General features: G+C 45.9%; 1 protein-coding gene across 3 annotated transcripts in view; it reads right to left on the reverse strand.

Moving 5' to 3' along the window:
• The window catches only part of CILK1 (ciliogenesis associated kinase 1), a 31,177-nt gene that overhangs the window by 16,121 nt on the left and 1,800 nt on the right, over nt 1-13,256 (reverse strand). For 2 of the 3 annotated variants that reach the window (XR_012501163.1, XM_010973889.3), the window contains exons 2-5: nt 11,316-11,370; nt 7,004-7,125; nt 5,968-6,047; nt 1,002-1,134 (exon numbers count right to left, since the gene is read on the reverse strand). Coding sequence is in view for 2 of the 3 variants with exons in the window: in XM_010973889.3 (XP_010972191.2) it covers nt 1,002-1,134; nt 5,968-6,047; nt 7,004-7,125; nt 11,316-11,370 (390 nt within the window). In the remaining variant the exon portion in view is untranslated. The remainder of the gene's footprint in view (nt 1-1,001; nt 1,135-5,967; nt 6,048-7,003; nt 7,126-11,315; nt 11,371-13,256) is intronic. The other variant, XM_074348912.1, reaches the window with a different exon arrangement.

Here is a 13,256-nt window from a genome sequence, read left to right on the forward strand (position 1 = left end):
TTAACAGCATCAGTTCGCTGGTTTTCAGACAAGGTTATTTGGACAATCTTTTACACGACTCTTTTAGCAAAGGTCTTCTGGAAGCTTCTAAATATGTAATATTATTTAGATTGTGGAAACGTGCAATGCACTTCCTTTTAAAATGATTTACAACACAAACTTTGATGTGTTTGTTTATTTTTAATTTATTTTTTTAAATGGAGGTACTGGGGTTGAGCCCAGGACCTTGTGCATGCTAAGCATGTGCTCTACCACTGAGCTATACCCTCCAAATTTTTGTTGTTTCTTTTGGGGTGGAGGGAGTTTAGGTTTGTTTGTTTGTTTTTTTATGGAGGTACTAGGGATTGAACTGGGGACCTTATGCATGCTAGGCATGCTTTCTACCACTGGGCTGCACCCTCAACCCCAGGCCCTCTTGCATGCTAAGCCTGCACTCCACGGCTGAGCTACACTCACTCCAACACAAGCTTTTAAAGCCTGTATGGGGGTGGGGAACAGCTCGGTGGTCTAGCGGGGGCTTAGCATGCACGAGGTCCTGGGTTCAGTCCCCAGTACCTCCATTAAAAAACAAAACTAAACTAAACTAATTACCCCCTCCCCACAAGAAAATAAATAAAACATAAAATTCTTTTAAAAATTAAAAAAATCAAAATATAATTAGAAAAAAAAGCTTGTACAATGCCACCATCCCTGCATATATGTTTCAAACTGTGCTCTTCCTCATAGTGAGAACTTAGTATTTCTGACATTGATATTACCCTCAGTATAACCATATGGTCTTTAAAAATAAGAAATGCAAATATTAATACTATCCTTAATACTATGATATTTTAAAAATTTTTATTGAAGTGTAGTTGATTTACAATGTTCGTTTCAGGTGTACAGCAGTGATTGAGTTATACATAATATGTACATATATATTTTCTTTTCAGGTTCTTTTCCTATAATGGTATGTTTTTAAAGAAGTGCGATTAAATAATTTTGAGGAGGATGGGACTCACCATCTGGTAGACACATAGTCTGTGTATGGAGGTCTTGAGCGGATTTCTCGGGCCAATCCAAAGTCTGCGATTTTCACAAGCTCAGGTCCCATACAGAGGAGGTTCTCTGGCTTTAAGTCCCGATGGAAGAAGCCTGTGGAGGTAGGGGAGAAGGAATCCAGAGGTGAGATCGCGTCTGCATTACTCTTTGCGGCTGCAGGGCGTGACAGCAGTGATCTGCAAAGTAGTATGGTGTGACACTGAAGCCTCCGAAGATGTCAGCTGTTCCTCCGCAACCTCTGTGCTGAAGTGCTCAAGTCTACACCTGCTGCACCTGCTCCAGACCCACATCTGATGGGATGGCAGCTGATGTCACTGTCACCCCCACGTCGACCTGTCCCAAACCCCTCTTTGCCTCTCCCAAATCATCTCCTCTTCTTGCAGCTTTGTACTTCCACAGAGGAAGTGTGCACCCATGAAATGAGAGCAAAGATTCTGGTTCCCCATATATCCCACCAAGCAGCTTTCCTTCCTATGGATCATACTTTAGGCCCAAAATAAACTGCCAGATGGAAAATGGCAAGGAAAAAAGTTTAACTGCAAACAGAATCTTTTTTTGTTTAAATGGAGGTACTGGGGATTGAACCCATGGATGCACGCATGCTAAGCATGCACTCCACTACTGAGTTACACCCTCCCCTGCAAACAGACACTTAAAAATGACTGATGAAAACTGTATTTGTCAGTTGACATAGGTCGTCTGTAATGCTGTATAAGCCTTTATAACTGGGAAGCATTTGTGACTCTGTCTTTAGCATATCCAGCCCTCTGTTCTTTTTATCACCAAATAATAGCAATAATTATGATCATCAGCCATATACCCAAGAGTTCTGTTCCTTGGCAACGAAAAGACCCTCTTGTCATGTCCACTTACTTTTCATCTCCATTTTAACAAAGCATCACTATTTCATTGCTATGAGAGGCAATGCTGCCTCGTGGTAAAGCTTGCAGACCGAGAAGGTTGCCTGATTTCAAATCCCAATTCTGTTCATTGGCTGGCAAATCACTTAACCTCTCTGTGCTTTCCTCATCTGTAAAACAGGGGAATAACAGCATCTACCTCGTGGGGATGTTTTGCAGGATTCAGTGTGTTAATATTTGTAGAGCTCTGAGTGCAGGACTTGGGACAACGGCACCTCGCAAGAGCTTGTTGTGAGCAATGCAAATCCTCTCATTTTATCTCCCTGACAACCTGCTTGGGGCAGGGAGCAGGGAGGGGCAGGCAGACAGGGTTCCATTTTTTGCAGATAAGAACTAAGGCTTACAAGGCTGGTGACATGTCCCATCACCTGTGGGAGGGGGCGCTAGGTTCCGACCCGATTCCTGGCTGGGTACGTGTGCAGGGCTTGTCGCAGTGAACCCACTTTTTCCCATGCACTTGGGATTCCCAGTGGAAACCCTCATCACTGGGTCATTCAGCAGTCATGCAACAGCCCCGTGCTGCTGACACAGAATCTTCCTGTTCGAAACTGTTTGGCTTTCAGAATACAGGAAAAGACCTTCAATTCAATTCCAGGGTCCCCCATGCCAGTGCAATCAGAGGGATTTCCTCTTTCATCCTGGCAGAAAATGTGTTGTGCTTGCTTTTTTATTACCAACCCCTGGGCAAGAAAAACCTCAAACCACAGAGAAGGCTTTCTCCCCTCCACCACATCCTGTTCACGAGGAATCTGATATGAATGTATGGAAATAACCAGAGACGACTTCAACATGGTAAATTTCTGTAGCCCACCTTCCTGCTAGGGAAGGTATGGTTTCACAGACATCACTGAACTTGAGCCTACGGAGCTTTTTATCAAGGCCATGAGGACAGCCACACACAGAAAGGCCAAGGGCTGACTCAAGGTCAGGCACAGCAAGACAGCGGTGAAACAGCTACATCTCGGGGCAAAACACTGTCCTCCGAGCCACCGAAGGCATTTCAGACATCCTGCATGGAGATCTGTTAGGGCAGGGCAAGGATGAAACCGGTTTGCGTCCATTATTTAATTCCTGCAAAGTACACATGTGTGGGCCTTGCTCAGTCTGCCCAGGTGGAGCTGTGTTTTCACTCCCTGGGGGGAAAGGAGTCACTGACATGAACTACGGCCATAGCAACAACCCGCAGCGCTGCTCTGCCCTCCCAAAGGATTCCACTCCCAGGGACACGAGGTACCTTGGCACGGCGAGAACCAGCTAACAGGGAAGAGCCTGAAGCTCACAAGACGAAGCTGTGATGTGCTTTCGATGATTTTTTTTCCATTACTGGAGGAAAGGGACCCTACAAAGCTCCAGAGTTAAGTCAACACTGTCTAAAACCATGCAAGAGTTTTCAAAAATCATTTATCAATGAAAAGGAGGTAGGACCTGCCCAATGAACACCCACCCCACCTCCAATTACTGTCACACTTTCTTCATCTCTTGTTCTCTGTTCTCTTTAAGAGAGAGGTTTTTCTAGTGAAGCGTGGCAAAGGGGCACAGATACCTGAGCTAATCTCCACTCTGCCACGCTCATGCCATGGGGCCTCGGGCGGGTCTTTAAACCTCTCTGAACCTCAGTCTCCTCTTCTTTGAAAGGAATAGATGCCATCTACCCTCCCTACTCAGGAAGTTGGCAAGGAAATAAATAAGGTAACAGGTGAAACGTTATCAAGCTCAGACTAGAACTGGCACTTAGCTGGGGGGAGGACGTCAGCAAGAATCTCCGGGCAAAGCATGGTGCTGGGGTCGTAAGAGCAAAGCAGGTCTGACCTTGTCCGGAAACGGTGCCTTCTCTGTGCCCTTTCCACACACCACCTGAGTGTGTAAGGCGTGCAAGGGAGACTGACAGTGCAGAGCTCCAAAGAGCTGTTTTGACACAGTAATTTATGGGTGCTCAATTACTAGACACAAGCGTGTATTGTGTGGGCATATTCATGTGCATTTGTGGGTGTTGTGGGGAGAGTGTATGTGTAGGTACAGGTGCATGTGCAAGGGTGTGTGTGTGTGTGTGTGTGTGTGTGTTCATTTGATGGGTTTAGGCGGAGACCTGGATCAAAGGCTACAAGTTCTTTCCAGCAATAAATATTTGAGTCTCATGAAAAGCAACACAAAGAGAAAGAAAAGTCAACGCATGTTAACTTTCTCATAGGTCCACTGCTCCGTTTCCAGTACTGACTGAGGAGCCCAAGTCACTGAGACACTGACTGGTCCCTATTTGAAAACGTCCGGTTGGCCATTCTCTTTGGAGAATCCCTCTGATTCCTCACCATTTCTTCTTCCTGACCTCTCAGATCTAGTAAGTGATCTGTCTCCTCCTATTTGTCCCTAAGACACCAAACCAGCAGTTTTCAGCATTTTGCAAACTCACACCATCCCTTGGGAATTCTTGTGAATAGAGGCAAAAGTGCTTCTTCCACCCGTGCTGGTGGAATCAGAGATACCTTTTACTGAAAACTTTTTACGAGAAATGGTTCACGGTCTTGCACATGACCTGCCAATTATTCAGCGCGTGCCCGAGGCTGCCAGTGTACAGCCAGCCTCTGTCTGTTGGTGTTTCAGTTAGTCTCTAAGTGCGAGGGGCTGCTTAGGGGTCACAGAGCCAGCTGCGAAGGGTTCCAGACGTCCCACCCACTGGCTGCGGCACAATGTCTTCTCCCCTCACTGCCAGGTTGTGTCAAATCTGAACTGACTGTATCATCAAAGGGCTTCCTCCCAGTCTCCTTACTGGATAATGAGACTCACCTGTTGGCGCAGTATTTGCAGCAGCCACGGTACCTTAGACTGGGAGAGAACGGATTTCTCCCCATGCAAGACTGGCCGCCTTGCCCATCTGTCTGTCTGTCAAAGCAACCTCAAATGGCCTCCTGAGGGGGACCCCTGCCTCCACCAGTGGACCTGTCCATTCCCAGGCTCTGCGTTTATGAGAAAGTATCGATCCAACCCCAGCTGGGTCGGCGTCCAGTTAGCAACAAAGACTAGCAATACCGCAGGACTTGCTGGAAATAGAACCTCAAAGGCATCGCTACTCAATACCGTTCAAAAGCGCAGTCAAGAGGACTTCCTGAAGGGTATGTGACTGTTCATTCCTCTGGGTGCTCTAAATCCGTCCTTGGACTCACCAGACCATCCCTGCAGTGAATCATTCTGGGCCCCAGGAGGACCGTTTTCTCTGATCCTGTGATGTAACTGGTCTATGTTGAGGGAGATGACCTGAAACTATCCCATGTAACCTGTCACCGTGTTCACCATGAAGTCACGTTATGTAAGGGTCCACAAGAGAAACCTCTCTGGCATTAGTACCAAGAGCAATTCTGCTTTTCTTGGGCAGTTGAACTGCTTTTACTTCAGAGAAACTATGGAGATTGCAAATGGTCGTGTTTCACATTCTGCATTGTCTGACGGCAAACTCAGATTCAAATTTTCTACTTAAAAATATTTGCTGACGTGCCTTTTGTGGATCAACCTCACTCCTGGCTATAGCCATGCCTTGTTTTGCCTTTTTCTGTGCTTATTTTAAATTCATTTTGTTTTCTGGTGTTGCATAAATCTTGTTAGACAGCTTTGCACCTTTTTGAACAAGCTGTAATTGAAATACATTAGGAAAATGAGAAGCCACAGCAAAGCAGTGTTAGTTAGTGGATTAAATATCACATGCGAAGCTTTTCTGAATTCTAATTTTAGGTTTCTCATTCACACACCAGTTAAGGGTCAGGAATAATTCTTGGATCTAGAAATAACAAGCTTAATGTTAGTGCCTAAAGAATAAGAACATGTGGACATGATTTAAAAAAAAAAAAGAGGGAAATTCAGAACAAGCTACTTAAAATAACATACTCCAAAATCCACTGTTAGTCTCGCAACTGGTCAATTTCTGGGAGTCAATAACAAAAGGCACTGACAATTCCTGCATCTGCTACCTGGTGACATTTCGCTGCTATTCAAAAGCACAATAGTCCAATCCACCTACCGTGTTTGTGAATAAATGCAAGTCCTTGTAATATCTGATACATGATATTTCTTATAGCGGACTCAGGAAACAACTTATTTCTGTGTGGGGCAGAGGAAAAAAAAGTTATAAATCGAGATTTACATATGAAAACAAATCCCTTGTTTTCATGTTCTTTTAGATATATAGTAAGAATTTAAGAAAACATTGGCCCCCATGCTAATTTGACCAGATCCTTTGATGATAAGGACCAAAGGAAAACAACCATTGAGCCATATGGAAGAGTGGACCTTATAAATACCAAATATATTCAGTTATGTCACAAAGAAGAAAAGACTAAACATTTAATAACAAACCAAAAAAAAAAAATTCCCTCTAGTACATCATATAAAAAAATCTTCTCTCTCCATAATATAAATTAAAACTTAAAAAAAAAACTGATGGGGAAAGTTTGGGGTCTTTCAGAGGTCTCATGAGATGCAGTGGGTACCTTTTCCCCACCGCTGGGCAAACCACACAGCTTCACTGCTGTTACTGACAGTGAAAATGGTATCTGTTCACCGAACTCGCTCAGAGGGATGCTGTGAATGACATTCATTTACCAACCAAAAAAGGGGCCCGGACAGTTCGACATGGTTCACTTTTAAAGTTAAAAATTACATGGTAGGAAAGTTCTTTATTAGTTTGTCTGTCTTCCCAGCATGCAAACTCTGAGCACCGCAGCAAGAAAGGCCCTGCAAGGGACTTGATGTTTCCAGTGAATGTCTCAGTAGGAACGAAGCTGCTACACCCCTCACTCGTGGTTGCCCCGCCCATACGTCCTGTGGGAAAGAGGGCCGCAGAGCATCTGTTAAACCCCGAGCCTGCTTAGGTGAGCAACTCACGGCTGCACTGACCACGCCGCTACCACCAGGCAGGAACGCGGGTGGGGCCCCGTGTCTTCTGGGCACCTTTAAACAGCAAAACCCAAGCAGCACGCCCGCGATAAACAAAAGCAGAAAGAAAACCTATCCCCTCTGAAACACTTATTTCTAAGCTCCTGAAGACCAAACCGTACCTTTCTTTAATGAGCTGGTAAAGATTTTCCTTCATGTACTCAAAGATGAAATAAAGATGATCGTTTTCCCTGATAACTTCTTTTAATTTGACAACATTGGCGTGGTTGAGCTTCTTTAAAGACTGAAAAGGAAGGAGCAAAACACAAAAAATTAGAGAAAGTCTGTGGCTGAAAAAAGAAGCAATCCCACATACACTTGGGAAGAAATACCGAATGCTAGAACCACTGAATGCCACAATTAGTTTTTATTGACAATTTCATAAATGGTATTTCTCTGAAGTTGATAGTGACTTTACATAGAAAAATGATTGCGATTCACTGATGAGAAGGTAAGGATGTGACCGTGACTGGAACTTCTGGCTACCCCCAGCACCAGGCAACGGGACAGGGCTATCTGAGGTGCACCCGCTCCAGATGACGGCATTCACGCCATGGACATGGCCAGAGGGGGCTCCGCTGAGGTTTGATGGAGCCGGCATTGGAGAGGTGGAGAGGCAGCTGCTTGGAACTGAGACCACCAGCCAGCCGACTGCAGACGCTCAGAACAGGAAAAAACAAACACACACAATGTCTAAACATGAAAGTGTTCACAAGCGTCCAAATCTGGCAGGACGCTCAGTAACAACGCACCCAAGGGATCAGAGCTGGGGCGTGTGTAATACGGCCGAGTTACTTCAAGCAGCTGGGAGCAGGGAGGACATATGGTCAGTGAATGAGAACTGAGTAAGACTCTTCTGGAACCTCCTCCCAGAAAGACAAGTTTTTGCCAACTGCTTCTCTGGCAGGAAATTCTCAGCTGTTTTGGCCAATGGCCCAGATCCTTCCAGAATGACCCAACCGGGCTGATGACTTCTTCCAGCTGGTTGGATTTCTGCTTCTCCGTGAGTAGCAAACATTGCCTAACATGTAAGCATTCACCAGATTCTCATGGACCGCAGCCGTTTTTTTCTCCCTGCTTGCCTAAAACGCACCCTAAGTGATGGCTGAGGCGTGCAGTGGACGAGCAGCAGGATGAACAGGGAAAATTCACTCAGAGGAAAGTGAAGTCAGCTTTAAAACTTTTCAGGAAGAGAATTCTACAGCTTAATCTCAAACAAACAAACAAACAAGCCCAAGCAATCCAATCAAAAAATGGGCATAAGACCTAAACAGACATTTCTCCAAAGAAGACATCCAGGTGGCCAACAGGCACATGAAAAGATGCTCAATATCAGTAGTTATTAGAGAAATGCAAATCAAAACTACAATGAGGTATCACATCACACCGGTCAGAATGGCCATCATCAAAAAGTCTACAGATAACAAATGCTGGAGAGCGTGTGGAGAAAAGGGACCCTCCCACACCGCTGGTGGGAATGTAAATTGGTGCAGCCACGAAGGAGAACAATATGGAGAGTCCTTAAAAAACTAAAAACAGACTTACCATATGATCCAGCAATCCCACTTCTGGGCATATATCTGAAGTAACCTCTAATTTGAAAAGATACATGCACCCCAGGGTTCATAGCAGCACTATATACAATAGCCAAGATATGGAAGTAACCACTGAAAGATGACTGGGCAAAGAAGACATGTTACAATTATACAATGGAATACTACTCAGCCGTAAGAAAAAATGAAATAACGCCATTTGCAGTAACAGGGATGGACCTACAGGTGATCTGCCGTCTTGCTTCTGAGTGAGGCTGATGGGCAAATTAAAGTCTGTATCAGTTTCACATAAAAGGAATTAATGATAAAAGAATTTTGTGGCGGACTTTATGTGACACAGTCTGGAGAGGTCTATTTCAGGAAAGAAGGCATCTTGGTCTGGCTTGGGAAAGGCTTCCAAGAAGAGGCAGAGGCAGGACAGTCATATCAGAGCAGAGGAGCAGAAGCAAATTATGCCCGGCTCGGCGGCGCACCCACGGACCGTCTATTAGAGGCAAACAGCCTGGCGGGGAAGAGAGGACATGGAGACAAAACACACGGAACAGAAGAACAGGATCGCGAGAAGAGCCAAGGGAGAGATGAGACACAGAACAGCAGAGATGTTTCAAGGAGCAGTCGCCAAACTGAGCGGTCGGTGAGAGCTGTGTTGACCTCAAGCAAACTGCTGAGTCTCTGGACCTCAGCTGTTCCCACCAGGAAACTCAAGGCACCATGACGTTCCTCACCAGGTGGTTGTGGGGATGGGATAAGACGGAGCAGGTAGAGGTGCGTCAGGCCCATCACAGCTGCGCAGTAAATGGTGGATGGCGTGTGAACAGCTGAGCACTGGGGACACGAGATGTGTGGGAGGGGTCACAGCGGCCACGGCCACGAGCTGTGGTTTCTGGGTGAATGGTAATCAACAGAGGAAGGAGAAAATAGGGGCGCTGGGGTGGGGGGCACTCGTGCTTCAGGCACTTATGTCCACTAAGCAGCTGGCTACACGGGGCCTGAAGCCAGGGTCGGCAAGCCCGTCCATCAGGGGACAGAGAGTAAATATTTTAGGCTTTCCAGGTCTGATGGTCCCTGATACTCCACTTTCCCAGTGTAGCGTGACATCAGCCACAGATCATATGAAAACAAACAGGACAGGGCTGCATTCCAACCAAATTCTTTTACAAAAACTGGCATTGGGCTATTTGTCGACCCCTGGTCTAAATGCATAAGAAAGAGAAAAGATTTGATGGGGTTGCTGAAGCCAGGGGAACAAGTAAAACCACTCTGGAGGAGTCAGAGCAAAGGGAAAAACTGCTAAGAAAAGAATGTGAGAAATTATTGATATTTAAAGGGGGAGGGAGTGTATAGCTCAGTGGCAGAGCGCATGCCTGGCATGCACGAGGTCCTGGGTTCAATCCCCAGTCCCTCTATTAAATAAATAAATAAACCTAATTACCTCCTCCCAAAACAAAATAAAACTGAAAAAAAAAAAAAAGGGGGGGTGAAACTACAGAACAAGGAGGTAGAAGAGGTGGGTAAAAGCAGTCACACAGACCCGGGAGAGGAGAGGAGGAAGTGGCCCACAGACCAGAAGACGTCCGAGAAAATGATGCCGGACTTGGCAACTGGGGACTTGGAGGAGAGCAGCTTTGGTAGAGTTGCTGAGGTGAATGGAAATCAGTTGAGTGGAAAGTCAGTGGTGGGGGGAAGTGATGGCGGAGAGGGTGTTTGGAAGGTGAGGTCAGGAGAGAGAAGAGGTGGGAGCTCCCGGGGAGAGAGGGCTGAGGCTGATTAGAAAGAACAGCAGGCACGTGGATGGACTGAAGGCAAAGGAAGGAGGAATTTGAAGATACGGGTAGGTTCATCATCACCAAATGTGTCCCAGGGGTTCATTGATGGATGAATGGATAAACAATATACAACATATCCTTACGACGGAGTGTTAATCAGCTTTAAAAAGGAAGGAAATCCTGCCACGTGCTACACCATGGATGAATCTTGAAGACATTATGCTCAGTGAAATAAGCCAGGCACAAAAAAGATAAATACTGTATGACTGCACTTACACGAGGTACCCACTTTAATCGAACTCATACAGACAGAATGTAGAGTGGTGGTGACCAGGGGCTGGAGGGAGGGGTTCGTGGGGAGTTGCTGCTTAATGGATATAGAGTTTCAGTCTTGCAAGATGACAAGAGTCCTGGAGATGGATAATGATGACGGGTGTACAACGCTATGTATGCATTTAATACCACTGAATTGTACCATTTTTAGGGCGAAAATGCAATTCTAAGTTTATTTTGAGCCCTGTGGGCACTAGCACTAAACACCTTTAGGGTTATCCTGATAGTCTGGACTATTGCTCTGAACACCTACCTGGCAACCTGCCACTTCCCTTTGAGTTTTTAACCTTAATGCACAGGCATTGTGTGCGGAAAATGTGCAAATGAGCCTTCCCCGGAGATGACTGCAAAATGTGATTACTGCATGTATTCAGTTTCTGACTGGTATGACAATTTCCTAATACTGTTCAGTTTGCTGTGTAAACACAATTGTGCAAATCTGTTTAAAAAGGGTCAGAAAGGTAAATAGTACATGATGTGTATTTCATCACAATTTGAAAGGAAAGGGACATTAGTGAGAAACTGGTGAAAGCTGAATAAATCTGTGGTTTAGTTAATAGTCCTATTACCAAGGTTACAAAAAAAAAAAAAATACATGCACTAGTGTAATTGCATAGCAATCCTCTCCTCTCCGCTATTAGCTGCTTTAGGTTATCTGCCTCCTTTTTCAGCATCAGTGAAACAATTCAAACAGAATGGCTATATTAACTATAAATCTCAGCATGTATAGTGCTATTTTAATTGACCATACGTAAATTATCCCCTCGTGTATTCATAAGTACCTTGACCTCCCGAAGGTTCATGCATTCCTCCCAGGAATAAAACTTTCTTTTCATTCTAAAAGAGAAGAAAGAAACAAACAGTATGCTTACTCCCAGTAACAGGCTAAACTCTATCTCTCAAAAATTGTTTTCATTCCAAACCTAATGAACAGTGCTTAAAGTTGGTTCCAACTTCCACCAAATATTACACTCTTCAAAACAACATGTATTTAAAAACCTGCCAGTGCAATCAGTCCTCCGGCACAAAATTTCCCAGCAGAGTGAGAACAGGGCCCTGTAAAGAGACCTGGACGGCTGCCTTGCTGTACCACTAATTGGCTAAGCTCGCCCTGGAGGCAAATCCCTCAGGCTTACTGCATCTAGACTAGAGCTGTCCAAACTTTCTGCATTGATGGAAATGTTCTGTGCTGTCCAGTATGGCAGCCACCAGACACGCACGGCTACTGAGCGCTTGGGTGCAACAGAGAAACTGAATTTTGAATTTAAATTTTAAATTTAAATGATGTATGATTATTTGTCACCATGTCGGGCAGCACAGTGTGAGACCCTCCGGCGCAGGGGTTGGCAAACTCCCATGGGCCAACTCCACTCCGCCATCTGATTTTATACAGCCCGTGAAACAGGAATGCCACTTATATTTTTAAAACAGTTGGGGAAAACAAAGCAAAAGAAAAATAATATTTTGTGACACGTGAAAATGATCTGAAATTCAGTTTCCATGAATGAATGTTTTATTGGAAAACAATCACACTCACCTGTTTCTAGATGGTCTGTGGCTGCTTTCCCACCACAACAGCAGAGCGGCGTGGTGACAGAGACCACACAGCTCGCAAAGCCTAACCTAAAATATTTACTGTCTGGCCCTTTGCTGGAAAAGTTTGCCAACCTCTAGTCCAGAGGCGGAGGGGTAATCTGGCCAGAAATGTCAGTCAAGGTTCTCTCTTTCATGGCCCTTCAGGCATGTCACCTCATTTGAAACTCACGGCATCCCCATGAGACAGAAAGACTATGAAACAGAGCAGTTATGCCATGTCCCCAAGGTCTCACCTCTGCCTAATAACCCTCATCTCTCCCCCTCACTCTGACCGTCCGTCCCCGATGTCACACTGTCTCCTGGTTGAGTGACCAGTTCCTGTATTTATGCCCCAGACCTGCTACATGACAGGGGCCGATCACGCACTGGAGATACAACAGTGGACCCGACCTTGGAGCAGGAAGGCAGGTGATCAGTCATCTTCCGTGCTGAGTGCCGTGAAGGAAAGGGACAGGGCACCCTGAGAGTGGACCCCAAAGTGACCTAACTTCACCGGGGTCTCAGGGAACAGTCCTCTAGTGAAGTGATGGTTCAATCAAGACCAAGGGCATTTAGCCCGGTCGGAGGTGCGGGGAAGGGAGTAGTATGGGAAGGCTCAGGGCAGAAAGGCATCTGGTCAGTTCAAGAAGCCGAAAGGCCAGAGTGACCAGGACAAAGCAGGCAAGCGGCCAGTGAGAGGAGACGCGGCCAAAGAAAACAGGCAGGGGCCGAGAGAGGCGGCAATTTGTAAAACTGGGGACTTGATCCTAAAACTGAAAGCAAGACATTAAAAGCTGTCTTCATCTGGGTTCCCTGAAGCAGAGCCTGAGGCAAGGATTTGGGTGCAGGGAGTTTATTTGGGAGGCGACCCTAGGACGCCAGGGCAGGGAGCAGGACCCCTGAGAACAGAGCGGTGGTGAGCCCACAAGAGGGTGCACCGGGGAGCTGACACCATGGTGGGTGACAGGGGCTCAGTCCTGCTGGGGACCTTCTCCGGACCATGCAGAAGCACCTCGGTGAGTCTCCCAGGTGCACCTGAGGTGGGATGCTGGTGGTGGGCACAGCACCGCACACAAGTCAGGTCAGACACGGGGACGTGATGGCAAAGAATGTTTGGCACAAGTGATTTTAGATGACTAGACTCATGT

The sequence above is a fragment of the Camelus bactrianus genome, chromosome 20, assembly GCF_048773025.1.
Source record: "Camelus bactrianus isolate YW-2024 breed Bactrian camel chromosome 20, ASM4877302v1, whole genome shotgun sequence".
NCBI classification, from domain to species: Eukaryota; Metazoa; Chordata; class Mammalia; order Artiodactyla; family Camelidae; genus Camelus; species Camelus bactrianus.